The 14,263-nt window shown below is 44.1% G+C and overlaps 2 protein-coding genes across 4 annotated transcripts in view; one reads left to right on the plus strand and one right to left on the minus strand.

Moving 5' to 3' along the window:
• The window catches only part of LOC119435899 (nicotinamidase-like), a 324,581-nt gene that overhangs the window by 82,227 nt on the left and 228,091 nt on the right, over positions 1-14,263 (plus strand). The window lies entirely within an intron of this gene.
• The window catches only part of LOC119435767 (nucleolar protein dao-5-like), an 84,643-nt gene that overhangs the window by 57,059 nt on the left and 13,321 nt on the right, over positions 1-14,263 (minus strand). For 2 of the 3 annotated variants that reach the window (XM_037702494.2, XM_037702505.2), the window contains exon 2: positions 7,802-9,255. In XM_037702494.2, coding sequence (XP_037558422.1) covers positions 7,802-9,246 — 1,445 coding nt within the window. In that variant the 5' untranslated portion in view covers positions 9,247-9,255. The remainder of the gene's footprint in view (positions 1-7,801; positions 9,256-14,263) is intronic. The other variant, XM_037702501.2, reaches the window with a different exon arrangement.

The following is a 14,263-nucleotide window of genomic DNA, read 5'->3' on the forward strand; positions in this document are numbered from 1 at the left end:
CCGTATCAAATAAATAAAATAAAATGATACATGACTTGTTTCTCCTGCTAACGTCACTCCGTGAACCACAAGAGCTATGTGCGCTACAGGTGTCGGGGCGTGTGCGGAGCAGGCGACAAAACGGATAGGCAAGCAGGCGCTGCGAGAGAGTCCCGAGCTTGTTATGTTTTTTAGGCTTAGCTCACCCGCACCTTTGCTCTTTCAATTTGTTAGGCCCGCATCTCCGCTCCAGTGTTTTACCTCATTCATAGCGCCATCTGGCGAATACGCTGTGAAGCAGGAACCGGCGTTTCAGGATGTGTCCCTTCCAGACGAGCGGAGTCGGCGCTCCTGTCTTATCTTACTCCATGGTTGAGACTCAACCTTTGCTCCCACGCTATCGCGAAGATTTACCGGACGATGGTTTCGGTTTAGTTCACAGCTTTGCCGTGTGGCGTACGTATATACATACTAATTTCGTGTCAACGAAGTTCCTCCACAACGAAATTTTTCGCGTGCCCCGTGAATTTCGTTTTAGCGGGACTCAACTGTACCGAAATTTCACTGCCGCCGCAAAGGAATACTGAGACAGTAAATAGAAACTTCCGCGGACGCAGATAATCAAATGATTGAATTACACATGGCAGCTTGCGAAAGCCGAAGTGGAGCAGCGTCCTGTTCCGTATAAAGCCAGAATTCGATAAGATCTTAACGCGCTTCGCGCACTGTGTGCTTTAGGTTGTGGGTTCTTGGTGTCTCACAGGAGACTACCCTTCGCGGGTTCGAGCTTAGCGAGCCACAGGGCCGCGTCAGCCGTCGCCTCCAGCTCCGCTCGCGCGCGAGCTCAGAGGCCGCAAGGGGCTACCGAGCGACACACGCAAAAACACAGTAAAGCCCCGAGTTGACGGAAACCATTTATTGAATCCTTCGGCACCAAAACTGCACAAACGCCCACGCAGCGGGGAGCCAAAGGAGTCCCGCACCAGGGCGAAAATAAAATAACAGGCGCCTATAGCACATCGCGGCGAGAGCACAGGCTCAAGCTGGGACACGCCGCTAGGAAAAGTCCCGGCGGCTATGCTATTTGCTCTGGCGATAACCAATGGGTAAACTCACGAGAGCTCGAGCAATATCTTTCGGCTTAAGCTTTCGGCAAGTGCGGCTCGGCGTGGTATGATCTCGCGCGAGCGCTAGGCGCTGCTTGTCAGCTTAGCGTCGGGAAAAGGATCAGCACAAAGTACGCGCTCCGCGCATGGGCAAAGGCACCGTGCGCAAGCCTCAGTCCTAGTCACAAAGATGTCGGCGGACGAGAGGAAAGCATGTACGTACCGTGCGCTGGTCCCGGAGATAAAGCCCCGCTCCGCTGCTAACAGCCGAAACGCAGCCGCGTAGTGACGTCAGCGCCCCGCCCTCACCGCAAACCACTGCGTGCGCAGCGCCACTGCGGGAACCGGTTAGGCGTGGGCGGGGAATGAAGGCGGGTGGGGAATGAAGGCGAGGGACGGCAGAACAGGTGAAGCCCGCGCAATGGCGCCGGCACCTCCATCAATCCCCACAAGGTGCGGGTGAAAGCGTGCGAGGGTGACAAGAAAGATGGTGGCTTCACGAGGCGAGTGAGGTCGCGATAACACAATAAGGCACGCGTGAGGGGCGGGGGGGAGATGGGGTAAGTTGGTGCGTGCCTGGATTTCTGGCACGCGTCTTGGCTGTGGCTGTACATGGCTGTAAGCTCGGCTGAGCGCACGCGCAGCCGCGCACTCTGCTTTAGAGGTAATCTGCTGCAGGTGCAAAGAGTGGGTGTGCTGAGAGGGCGTGACATCATGTAAGCTGTCTTCCCGTGCGTTACTACTAAGTGGTTCGTTTGTAAAAGGAAAGGTTGGCGCTATCTTCTGCAGCCCTTGAGGGAGCACGGCTCAGCGGCAAATTTTAGTATTGGAGGTTGCGTAATCTCGAGTTTCGGAGACCCATTGAAGTGAGAGGCAGACGAAGCATTTGCTCCCTGCTGCCTGGCCGCTGCCAGCGCTTTTCATGATAGCGTCGTTTCAGTGCGGGCGACGCTATCAGCAGCATGGGCGGAGTGGATGCGAAAGCGTGGCTGTCTTCGTTTAATTCATATCGCGAATGTGAAGATATCGTCGACGTGGCATGAAACCATATCATTCATCGCAGACTCCCAAATTCAACAAAATGAATTGTTTTCTCATTCAAATTTGCTTTTTTTGATTGCCCGATAATGCGGAAAACTTTGCGGACCCTTTCCGTGTAAGAAAAATCACTCTGCAGCTGCACTTAATTAAATAAAACGTCAAATTTCAATACAACAAAATTTCGATATAACGAAGCAAATTGCCAACTTTACCGACTTCGTTACAACGCGGTTTACAAGGTGATTGGGGGGGGGGGGGGGGATGAAATATAACATATGACAAGGTGATGACGTGATGATGCAGTGAGCCGGAACAGCTGCGTTCACTTGCACCCGTTGGTGCTGGCAAACTCAACCTCAGCTTCAATGAGCGTTGATGGACAAAGTGCTTACAACTTCTCTTTTGCAATTGGAAGTGCTTCCCATATTTCTCGCTCTGTCTCTGCTTTTGCTGTGCCAATGACTTCGGTGCTATCAAGTTGCAGAGAGCATTTGCACTTTTGCAGTGCAGAGCCAAGTTGCTAGGCGCTGTCAGAAGCTGGCACGAGTATTTGTGCTCCCGTAATCTGTCATTTAGACAGCGTTCGGTCTGCCCTATATACTCTTTCCCGAAAGTTAGTGGGATGTGGTAAACCACGCAACTAGCGCATTCCACGTACTTGTTCACGTGCTTAATTTGACAGACTGTAGCACTTACTTTTTCCTTGGATCCTGCGTTCAGCCTCCTGATATCTTTAAGTTTTTGCAGAGCAGAGAACAGAACTTGAACGTCATGGCGATGGGCCATCTTTTTTATACTACGTGACCAAATGAAAAATCCACTCGGGAAGCCATCAAGAATTTTGCTAAAGGCAGCATGACCTATAAAACAATTGCAAAACTGAAAAGAAAAGCTAGAAAAACGCGAAAGTATGGGCTTGACAAGATTGGCAAAGCATATGAAAGAGCGCAAATCACTCTGAAGTCATTTTTACGATAAAAACGCACAAAAAAGGAATTCCCTTCAGCACGATCATTGAAGACCGAGGAAAATGGCAAAGATGCATCGCGAACTACCTCCAGGTTTGTTTGAATGCCTTTCCTCTCGACGATCCGTTCTTGATCCGCAACTCTGAAGAAGTTATTGCAACACTGAAGAGCAGCCCACCGATGTCTTGCATTTCAATAGGCTTGAAGGACCTATTCTACAGTGTTTCGGGGCCAGCGGTGGTACAGGTGGTAGAAGCAGCCATGAACAAGTTCGGCTACAAAAAATTCAGGATTTGTGCAAGTGCAGTATTTCCAGTTTTGTCAACTTGCTAAAACTATAACTGCCGTCGGCGTTTATCAAATACAGTGATAGTGTGTATGCGCAGAAGGACGGTATTGCTATATTAGTTCCTGCATAGCTGTCATTCTTTCGGACTTATTTTTCAGTGTGGCTGACAGAAAACTCGCCGTCTTGTTTGAGAAAACTAACATAACTGTTTTAGATATGTTGACGATTATTTGGTGTGGATGTAACTAAGCCATAGTGACCCAGTGAGCTTAGGCACTGTTACTGTCATGTTCAAGAAAGCACATGTAGGTCTCAAATTCACACACGAGACTCCTACTAAAGGGGAATTACGGTACCTTGACATAAACATAAGGCTTAGCGGCTCCCACACAAGCTGGTGCTATAAAACGAGATGAGGGAAAGAAAACCTGCAGTATGACTCTTGCCACACAAACATCTTAAAAAGAGGCATCACCAAGGCTTGCATCAGTTAAGCAGTTAAAAAATTGTGCCACCATGCTGTGGGGGAGAGCATCGATTTGCAAGTAGGTCTCGCCTAAAGACCAGTGGGTACCCCAAAAGCATGGTGGTGCAAATCTATGAAAATATGTTGCTGAAAATCAGGACGAACAGGAAAAGGCCAAATAAAACACCCAAAAAAAAAGGAAAATCGAAAAATGCGTGGTGTTGCCTTACATACTTGGACTGTCACATACAATAAAAAGGACAGTCTAACGCCATGACATTCAAGTACTGTTCTCCGCTCCGCAAAAACTAAGAGGCATATGTAAGAGAGTGAACACAGGATCCAAGGAAAGCCGCTACAGTCTGTCAAACTAAGCATGTAAACAAGTGCATGGAATTGCGCTATTTGCGTGGTTTACCACATCCTACTAACTTGCGGGAAAGTGTATATTGGGCAGACTGGACGCTGTCTAAACGGCAGATTACAGGAGCAGATATACACGTGCCAGCTTTTGACAGTGCCTAGCAACTTGGCTTCGCAATGCGAACAGTCCAAATGCTCTCCCGCTACTAGAAAGCACCAAATTCATTTGCAAAAAAAAAAAAAAAACAGAGCGAGAAATATGGAAAGCACTTGCGATAGCAATAGAAAAAGAAAAGTGCATAAGCACTCCGTCCATCACGCTTATCGAAGCTGAGGCCGAGTTTGCCAGCGCCAATGGGTGCAAGTAAATGCCACCGTTATGGCACACCGCATCATCATATGTCATCATCATGTCATAAATTATATTTCACCCTCCTCCCCCAATTAAAAAGTATATAAGCATGTTCTCTAACAGTGCTAAACGAGATGGTAGTTTGCGCCATGTACGTCCACCTTTACAGGATTACGGATACCAATTACAGGATTACTACAGGATTACTGATACCGAAACATGGGATGGCTAACTTTGCAATGTAAATGGGCTGCACGTTTATCCGACCTGTTGTTAGGTGCACAGCATATGGTAGATAGAAGACCCAACAGTGAACACTAAAAATTATGCAGCTTAGGCATTTATTGACCAATGTAACGTTGCAATGAAAGCTCTTGAGGATTGGTCAGCAGATAATTCAATGAAGATCAACGAGAGTAAAACTAAGGCTGTCATTTTTAGGCCAAAAAATAAACTGATCCCACCGCATGAAGATATTATTTTAAATTCACGTCCTGTAGAAATAGTGGAGCAGTTCAAATGCCTAGGGGTTATATTTTCTTCGAATATGTCATGGGATTATCACGCTAATTACGTATTAAGCAAAGTAGCTCAAATCACTGGTGCCATAGGTCGTTTAAAATACATCTTTCCTACACAAACTAAGATGCTCATATACAACTCAATCTTTAGCTCATATTTAAATTATTGCCAGTTGGTTGGGGTACCACAACGTACCCCAAACTAACTCGGTGTGCAAGGAATGTGTTGTTAGATAGTTGAAATGACCTGGAAGATCACATTTAGTACCATACTGGGCATCAAACATCATAATGCATTAAGTTTACAGTGTGAAAGCTATCTGGGTGTACTGCCCCCTCTTGACACTTATTCCAAAAAAGGTATCTCCGACATGTGTATAATTCGCCACACAGACATCCGAGTGCAGCTTTATTTAGTCACTCCAGAGTGATTAAAGTACATAACTTTTATAAATATTGCCTCAGTGTCATCTTTAAATCGGAAATCAGAAAAAATATAACCAACCTCAGGAAATTAGCAGAACTAAGGAAAAAGGTATTAGGCTATCCAACAAGGCATGGCGAGGAATGGATAGTACCAACACTATACTCTTCCATCTCTTCTCAATGTCTATGCTGTCAATAATTTTGATTTGTTTTCCTGTTCGCGTGAAGAACTTCATAGTATGTATTTAAATAACATGGCTTAGGTTCGCTTATGTGTACATATTGCTGTTTTGTGTATTCTTTGGTCATTCCTTGGTGTACTTATTTATGTTTTAAAATTGTACAAGTTCCAGTACTGCCCCCCCCCCCCCCCCCCCCCCTGCTGAACATTAGGTTTGTAGACTCGTCAAGCTGTCCTGGCGCAGCTTTTTTCTACAACCCCTCCATCTGTACTGTAAGATGAGAAATAAAATGAAAATGAAAGCTAAACTGCCTGCATAAAAATTAAATGCAGACATGAAAACCGGAACTGTTCTAAAGATTATGTAACCGCGAACTGCTAAATAATGGTTAAACTTTTACAACTTTTTTTTTTAACTGCCTGAAGTTCCTGATAAACTTTTTTTTTCTTAATAGGGTGCTTTTTGCAAAACAATTACAGGCAACCATGGCTTGCTGTTGCAATATAGTCCAGCCCAATTGAGCAAACTGACTCAATGCAAAAAATTTTTCATCATTCAACAAACTTTACAAGCAGCTTATGTAGGAACACCCACTTATCATAGCCTGGTTTTCACACAGTTCATTTAGAACGAATAGAATGAACTGTGGCACAGCAGCTCAAATTTACTCAATGCAGAACTCGAGAGACACAAGGAACACCCAGATAGCTTTCACACTGTAAACTTTATGCAGTACGATGTTTGATGCCCAGTATGGTACTAAATGTGATCTTCCAGGTCATTTCAACTATCTAACAACACATTCCTTGCACACCGAGCATACCATAAATGGATGCATGTAAGAGGACTGAGCGGCCACCTGTGCTGAAACATTGAAAAGAGTTTTGAATTTAAGCAGTAAGTTCCACAACACATAGTAGCCTGTGGATAGCCTGGCAAACCCTGAAAGTACAATTCAGCAGATTCTTGTAAAGCGAACCTCAATAAAACAGTCTGTACAAATTAAATAAATAAATCACATGCGTCATTTCCGTGCTTTCAACATAGATGCATAATGCTAACATTCTCATAGCTGCTTTGATGGCAACTACAAATATAGCAAGTTTCTATTATAGTGAACACATTTTGCACCATTAAGCAATTGCTTGACTCCAGGCTCAAGGGCACTGTAAAATGAAAACAATAGTGGAAATATAGCCATTAGAGCTACTTAAAAATATGCAGACAAGGTTAAATCACCAGATACAAGAACACTGTACACATTGAGACTTGCTCAGCTAGCAGCAACATGCTCAGCAATTGCATTTTGCCACTGCACTTTTCCTCAGAATTCAGACATTGTGTACCTCTTACTACACCTTACGGTCAGCAAACTTAAAAATGGATACCATTCATACACCAACAAATCAAGATATTTATAAATAGCAGAACCTTTAGAAGCAGATGCACAAGTTTCTTGTAAGAGTTACAACATGCAAAAAAACGGTAGTCGACCCTAATCTTTGACTTGGGTGTCTCTTAGTAGCACTCGCACGTTAGCGTTGGTGTTCTGTGCTTTGGCGTGCGGTAATCAGTAATTTCTAATTCCAATTATTAAAGAAACTTCAGTAACTCAACTTGTAACTAAACTTATGCTTTGATATCTAACATGAAGCCCATAAACTTTGTACAGTACTATTTTTTTTTTTCAGATTTATTTTGAATTTCATCCCCAGTTCCTCTAAGCTAATTCTAATTCGTCCAGACACTTCAGTAACTCAACTTCTAATTAAACTTATGCTCTGATATCATATCTATAATGAAACTCATGAATTTTGTACTGTACTATTTTTTTTCTGATTTATTTTGATTATTGTCCCCGGTAATCAGCGATTTCTAATTCTAATTATTCCAGACCCTTCAGTAACTCAACTTGTAAATAAACTTATGCTCTGATATCATATCTATAATGAAACCCATAAATTTTGTACTGTACAATATGTTCTTATATTTTTTTTTCTGAATTTCGTTCCCAGTTTTCTCGGGAGGTGAACCAGAAGTTCTGCGCAAGAAACAATAGTGTCACTCGCTGCTCGTGCCATTAAACAAAAAAGTGCAAAAATGCTCACTCAATTATTTGGATGTACCTTGGAGATGCTGTTGCTGGTTTCTTCTTTTCTGGGGCTCTGGGGCTTCGTTCAAATTTTCGCATATGCCTTTTGCGCCTAGCAGACGAAGACTTGCTTGCTTCCTTGGTGCCATCATTCACACAAACTACGGCTGGTGACAAAGACCTCTTCTTGGGCATTTGAGTGGCTTCCGTAAAAGTGTTCGCATCCCAGCTGAAAAAGTCCTTCACATATGCACAGTCTTGCTTGTTGTGTCGCACAAGGTTGTCCATGCGGCTAGTACGAAAACTGCACTTTTGGCAAGCATACTGGCTAACATGACTTTCAGCTAGTAGAGTGCTTTGCTGCCGATAATGAGTGACACAAGTCTTTTCCTTGGTTGAAGTTTTTCTCTTTGCTTTTGAAAGAAGTGAGCTGCTGTTGCCAAAATTCATGCGCACCATCTTGGAAGGGAGGGACTTTGTTGGTGTAGGAGGTTCAGCATTTGTAGGAACCACAGCTTGCAAGTTATCTGGTATTTTGTGTGAGGCTGATTTTCGCTTCACAACTGCAGGTTCTGATGAGCGCTCCACGGTCTCACCGCCAGGGGATCTCATACGCACTGAGGGTTTCCGTGGACGGGATGACCGCCTCAGTTCCGGCTCGGAGGTAGCTGCTGACCCATTTTGTGTTGCTGCATCAGCTGGCTCAGCTACTTCATTCTGTGGCGCTGCTCCAGAAAATGTAGCTGACTGCTCAACATCTTGTGGAACTGCTTCAGCAAATGGAGCTGATTGTTCAACTTCTGGAACTGCTTCACTAATTCGGGCAGCTCGTTCAATTACATCCTGTGACACTGCTTCAACAAATGAAGAAGCTTGTTCAGAAAAATCTTGTGGAACTGCTCCAGCAGCATGAGCTGGTTGTTCAGCAACATCTAATGGAACTGTCTCACCAGGTGGAGCGGTTTCTTCAGTAACATCTGGCTGAACTGTTTTACTAGGTGGAGCTGGTTGTACAGGAGCGTCTTGTGGAACGGATTTGCCAAGTAGAGTTGGCACTTCTGTGAAGTCTTGACTGGCAACAGGCACAGCCTCATTCTGTGGGTTTTTGGAACGTTGTGAAGATAGTTTCACTAAATTCTCAAGTTCCTTGTCCAATAAATTAAATTTTCTTTCTTCTTCTAGCAATGCTTCTTGTGTCTTGCATTCAGGTACCGTCACATTGCCCAAAACAGGCTCTCGCTTTTCAATGCCAGCGTGCCTGGAGGGAGTTGCGCTCTCTCCAAAGCTGTCCTCAGCAGGTGCTTCTGATGGTGCAAGTTTCTCAGCTTGCTCTGGACCAAGTGCCTCATTTCTGTACACTGACTCCAGTGCCCCATCAACCAAAATGTCATGAACTGAGGTTTCGCTTACATATTTTTCTGCTGCAGGTGGTATGGACTGGCTGAGCTCAGGCTGCTCCATTCGGCGCAACTACAGAAAAGAAAAGTTATTTTTGTCGTTAAAGTGGGAGGCTCTAAAGTTAAAAAAGAAAAGAGAGGGAGAGAACACAAATTTTACATGGCACATAAAAAAAAATATCAACTTCAGGAGTTTAAAGCAACACTTAAAAAAAATATCTGCTGGTTCAATAGGCCGTCAAATGCTTGTCCCACTTTGGTGAATAATATTTGCTATGTTGCAATTGGAAAAGCAGAATACAGTGATGTGTGCATTAACTCCTAGGGACCACTAACTTTTGCTTAACTTATGAGATGGTTGAATTATTTGTGGCTAATTAAGGTATGGTTCAAGAGCGAATTTTTGTTAACTGGCAGCCACACCTGTTGTAGATGGAGATTGTCTTATGACATTTCAGTAAAGTGCATACTTCCATCTCCCAAACTCGGTGCAGTGGAGGCTGGGGCTCGTATCAGCCAATCAGTAATAAGAGCCAGCTGCATGCTCCAGAAAAGGAAGGAGGGTTAGCCTATTGTGCTTTACTAATCCTCTTTTGAACGTATCATTCAGCCAGCGTCACATGGAGGCCGATGAGAGGCCAACAATGAAGGAGCCCTTCTGGTTCTCTTTTATGGCTGGCTGATGTCCCATAGCTTTTGCTGCACTGGACAAAGTTTGTGAGATTGTGTATAGTTCTCATTCCTTGCATGAAGGTATAAATGGCACTAACTGCAGATCATTAAATTTCACCCAACTGTGTGTCTGGCAGTCTAGCCATGACATGGCAGGGTTAGTATGCAGGGCTGCCACTCTTGCCTGCCGCCCTTTTCTCCTCCTGGCTGAACAAGTAACTCAGCGCAATAAAAAAAGACAGACACAAGAAACGAACTGTACGCTCGTTGCCCTGGCAACGAGCATACAGTTTCTTGCATGACATCTTTTCTGATCAAAACACTGAGATGGTATAAAGACGTTATCCTAAGGGAGAATAATACCTAAATTGTTAAGTTTCATGCCATTCGGTTCAGCCATCTCTGTAAAATAATGCACATAGAAAAATACAAAACCTCACATACACAGGTAGACAGTAAACTTCAATGGGGTATTCTTGTAGCACTTCATAAAATGTAAAACATTTTAGTACTTTTTAAACTTCAATACAGTGTGCAGAAAAACTAATTTATTTACATAGGTATATCAAATGGCCAACTCGTGCCTGCAAATTTCCTAACTTCATCACCCCACCTAGTTTTCTGCCGTCCTCGACTGCGCTTCCCTTCTCTTGGTATCCATTCCATAACTCTAATGGTCCACCGGTTATCCATCCTACACATTACATGGCCTGCCCAGCTCCATTTTTTTCCTCCTAATGTCAACTAGAAGACAGGGTTAATTGGAGATCACAGGGAGAGGCCTTCCTCCTGCAGTGGACATAAATATAGGCTGATGATGATGATCAAATGACCAAAGGTACATACTAAGCGACGTTTAAATGGACACAGAAACCAAAATATGTATTAACAGATATAAACAGTGTTCAAGCTATCATGCACAGAGTTTTAAAAAAATACGGATCACTCTACGTGAATAAGACCAAGGCCGGTATATTGTAGCGATGCCTTTCCGATGCTAATGCCTTTTCGTGCTTTTCCATGATGATGATATGTGGTGTTTTATGGCGCAAGGGCCAGTAATGGCCAAAGAGCACCAAGCGATGGTGTTATGTACTCGATGATACAAATAATCGCAAAGGGTAATATGGCTGACTGTGAAGGTATAACGCGGCGGTATAAAGCAGACAGTATTGCGTAAGCCTCTGCGGTGATGATGCTTGTTTCCGGGTACAGGACGTTGGATTCTGAAAACGATGGGCCGACGGCTGCAAACGAAACACCGGCATGTGACTTGGAAGCATCAGTGTAAAATTCTTTGCATAAATACTTGGACTGCAGTTCTAGGAAATGCATTCTTATGTGTGCCTCTGGAGCATGCTATGTCACCTCTATGAATGATGTATTGCATTCTATAAACTGCCATTGCCACGGCAGCAGTGGCTTCGCTGGTACCATAAGGTTTTGCTCAAGAATCTGAACTATTTCCTCAGAAAGCTTTCTTACGCGCAAAGAAAACGGTTCTATAGCTGCAGGTGGATTATCAAACAGCGTTGCAGATGTCATGTTGTTTATGGTTACGTAAGTAGGATGGTCGCGGTTCACGTTAACATTCAGAAAGTAAATGAAACTAGGGTATGACCTCTGAAGATGCAGCGACCACTCATTAGCTTCAACGTAGAGACTCTCTACAGAACTCGTCCTGAAGGCACTGGTCGCCAGGCGGATACCTAGATGATGGATAGGATCAAGCATCTTTAAGGCGCTTGGAGTGGCAGACTGGTACACCACGGTCCCATAGTCTAGGGGTGTATATATAAGGCTTTTGTACACGTTCATAAGGCATTTCCTGTCACTGCCCCATGTCGCATGCGACAAGATTTTCAGAATATTCATTGTTTTAAGGCATTTCTGTTTAAGATTACTTAGGTGTGGAATGAAAGTTAGCTTTTTGTCCAGAATGATGCCGAAAAATTTGTGTTCTGTGTTCACAGGTATGCGCTGTCGATTTAACTCTACATTGGGATCTGCGGCCAGTCGTCTCTTTTGTGTGAATAGAACACAGGAGCTTTTATTGCGATTCAGTTTAAAGCCAATTTCACTGGCCCATTTAGACACTTTGTTAAGACCTAATTGGATGTGTCGTTCACAATTTGCGAGGTTACATGACTTGAAACCAATCTGTACATCATCTACATATACAGAATAAAACATGCCGGGCGGCAATGCTGAACGCAAGGAGTTCATTTTTATGATAAAAAGCGTACAGCTGAGTAGGCCTGCCAGCAGCACCCCAGTTTCCTGTGTAAATTGTCTCGATAGAGCATTACCAAATCTAACACGGAAAGTGCGATTTGATAAGCAGCTTTCAATTATGATAAGCATTTTCCCACGAATAGTAATTTCTGAGAGCTCGCAATATTCCATACCGCCACATTGTATCATACGCTTTTTCCATGTCGAGGAAGACAGACAGAAAGAACTGTTTGTTGATAAAGTCATGAATGTTTGCTTCTATGCGAAGAAGACTGTCTGTTGTAAAACAGTCTTCTCTAAAAGCAAACTGATATGGATCGAGCAGTTTATTTGATTCAAGGAAGTGGTTTATCATTTTTTCGTAAAGTTTGCAAAGGCAACTTGTTAATGCAATGGGGCGGTAACTTTCCAATGAAGATGGATCTTTACCTTGTTTTAGAATGGGTACTATAATGGCTTCTCTCTATACAAGTGAAAGGTATCCAGTCGCCCAAATAGTGTTAAAGAGGGACAGCAGCGCCATTTGAGCGTCGGAGTGAAGATGCCTTATCATCTCATACATAATTCTGTCGGCTCCGGGGGCAGAGCTTTGACAATTGTTTATGGAAGTTCTGAACTGAGCAACACTAAATGCACGGTTGTATGGTTCATTTTTATTACATTTCCTGTTCAGCGGCCTGCTTTCTGCTAATTGGTTTTGTTTACGGAATGACTCCGAATGGTGGTCGGAGCTAGACACATGCTTGAAATGCTGTCCAAGGGCGTTAGCCTAGTCTTCAAGGTTGTTGCCTTGGTCATCGACCTAAAGCAGGAAGGAGGTAAGGCTGACGGCCTATTGTTTTTGTCAGCCGGTTCCAAACTTTTTCTTCTTGCGTGTAGGAGTTAATGCTAGAGAGATATTTTTCCCAGCTTTCTCTCCTAGCAATGCGCCATATTCGTCTTCCTTGGGATTTTATACGTTTGAAGTTAATGAGGTTCTCAGTTGTTGGAGACTGGCGCAGCATGCCCCAAGCCTTATTCTGTTTTTTCCGCGCGTTCCTGCAATCCTCGTTCCACCAGGGCACTCGCCTTTTCTTTGGAGCCCCATTCGTTTGTGGGATGCACTCTAATGCGCAGTCAATGATAAAAGCGGTAAAATAAGCAACAGCAATGTCTACATTAAAATCGTTAAGAGTGTTTCGCGGCATGTGCATCATTGTGTTAATTTTTTCCAAGTCTGCAGATGCAATTTTCCATCGAGGAGCGTGTGGGGGAAGATGATGTTCTTTTGTAGATTTAAGGCACACAGGAAAATTATCGCTGCCATAGGGAGTTCATGATAACTATTCTAATAAGGGTACTAAGGTCGGGGATGCTACGCTTTGGTCTATGTAGCTGTATTATGTGCAAGGCTGTAATATGTTGGTTGGTTCCTATTTAGCACGCAGGCACCTGAAGAGAGCAGGATTTGTTCTATTATTTGGCCTCTTGAATCGCATCGGGAGTCTCCCCAAAGTGTATTATGTGCATTAAAATCGCCAACCAATACGTAAGGATGTGGTAGTGCATCTATTAATCCCTCAAGTTCTGTTCTTTGGAGTCGATAATTAGGTGGTATGTAGACACAAGAAATAGTAACCAGGGGCGCGATCTTGTACGCGTTTCAAAATGGAACGGAGGCGTTCCGTTCCATTTTGGAACGCGTACAAGATCGCGCCCCAGCTTTCCAAGCAGTAAGGCTCAAACCACAACTGCCTCTAGAGGTGTTCGAAGATCTAGAGCTCTACATGCGACGCATTTATGAACTATTATTGCAACACCACCGGACGAGGTGTTGGTGTCGTCACGGTCCTTGCGGAAAATGCCAAATTGCGGCAGAAAGCCTGTCTGTGTGGGTTTTAGGTATGTCTCTTGTACACACAGCACCTTGGGATTAAACTTATATAAGAGTTCTTTGACGTCATTGAGGTTGTGAAGACCTCCGACGTTCCAATGTAATAGTGCCACGTGTCTAGCGCGGCGATGACGACATAAGACACATCGGCACTTATGAAAAACATAGCAAGAAGAAGAAGCAGTGACTAGCGCGCGGTATTTTTAAGACCGTCCATTCTTGTTACTGCCTCTGCCGACAAGTGCGGTTCGTTTGTCCCTCGAGCTTTCGCCGTCGTGACACTGGTGGAGTTGCTGGGTAT

This window comes from Dermacentor silvarum, chromosome 1, assembly GCF_013339745.2.
Source record: "Dermacentor silvarum isolate Dsil-2018 chromosome 1, BIME_Dsil_1.4, whole genome shotgun sequence".
In the NCBI taxonomy this organism is placed as follows: Eukaryota; Metazoa; Arthropoda; class Arachnida; order Ixodida; family Ixodidae; genus Dermacentor; species Dermacentor silvarum.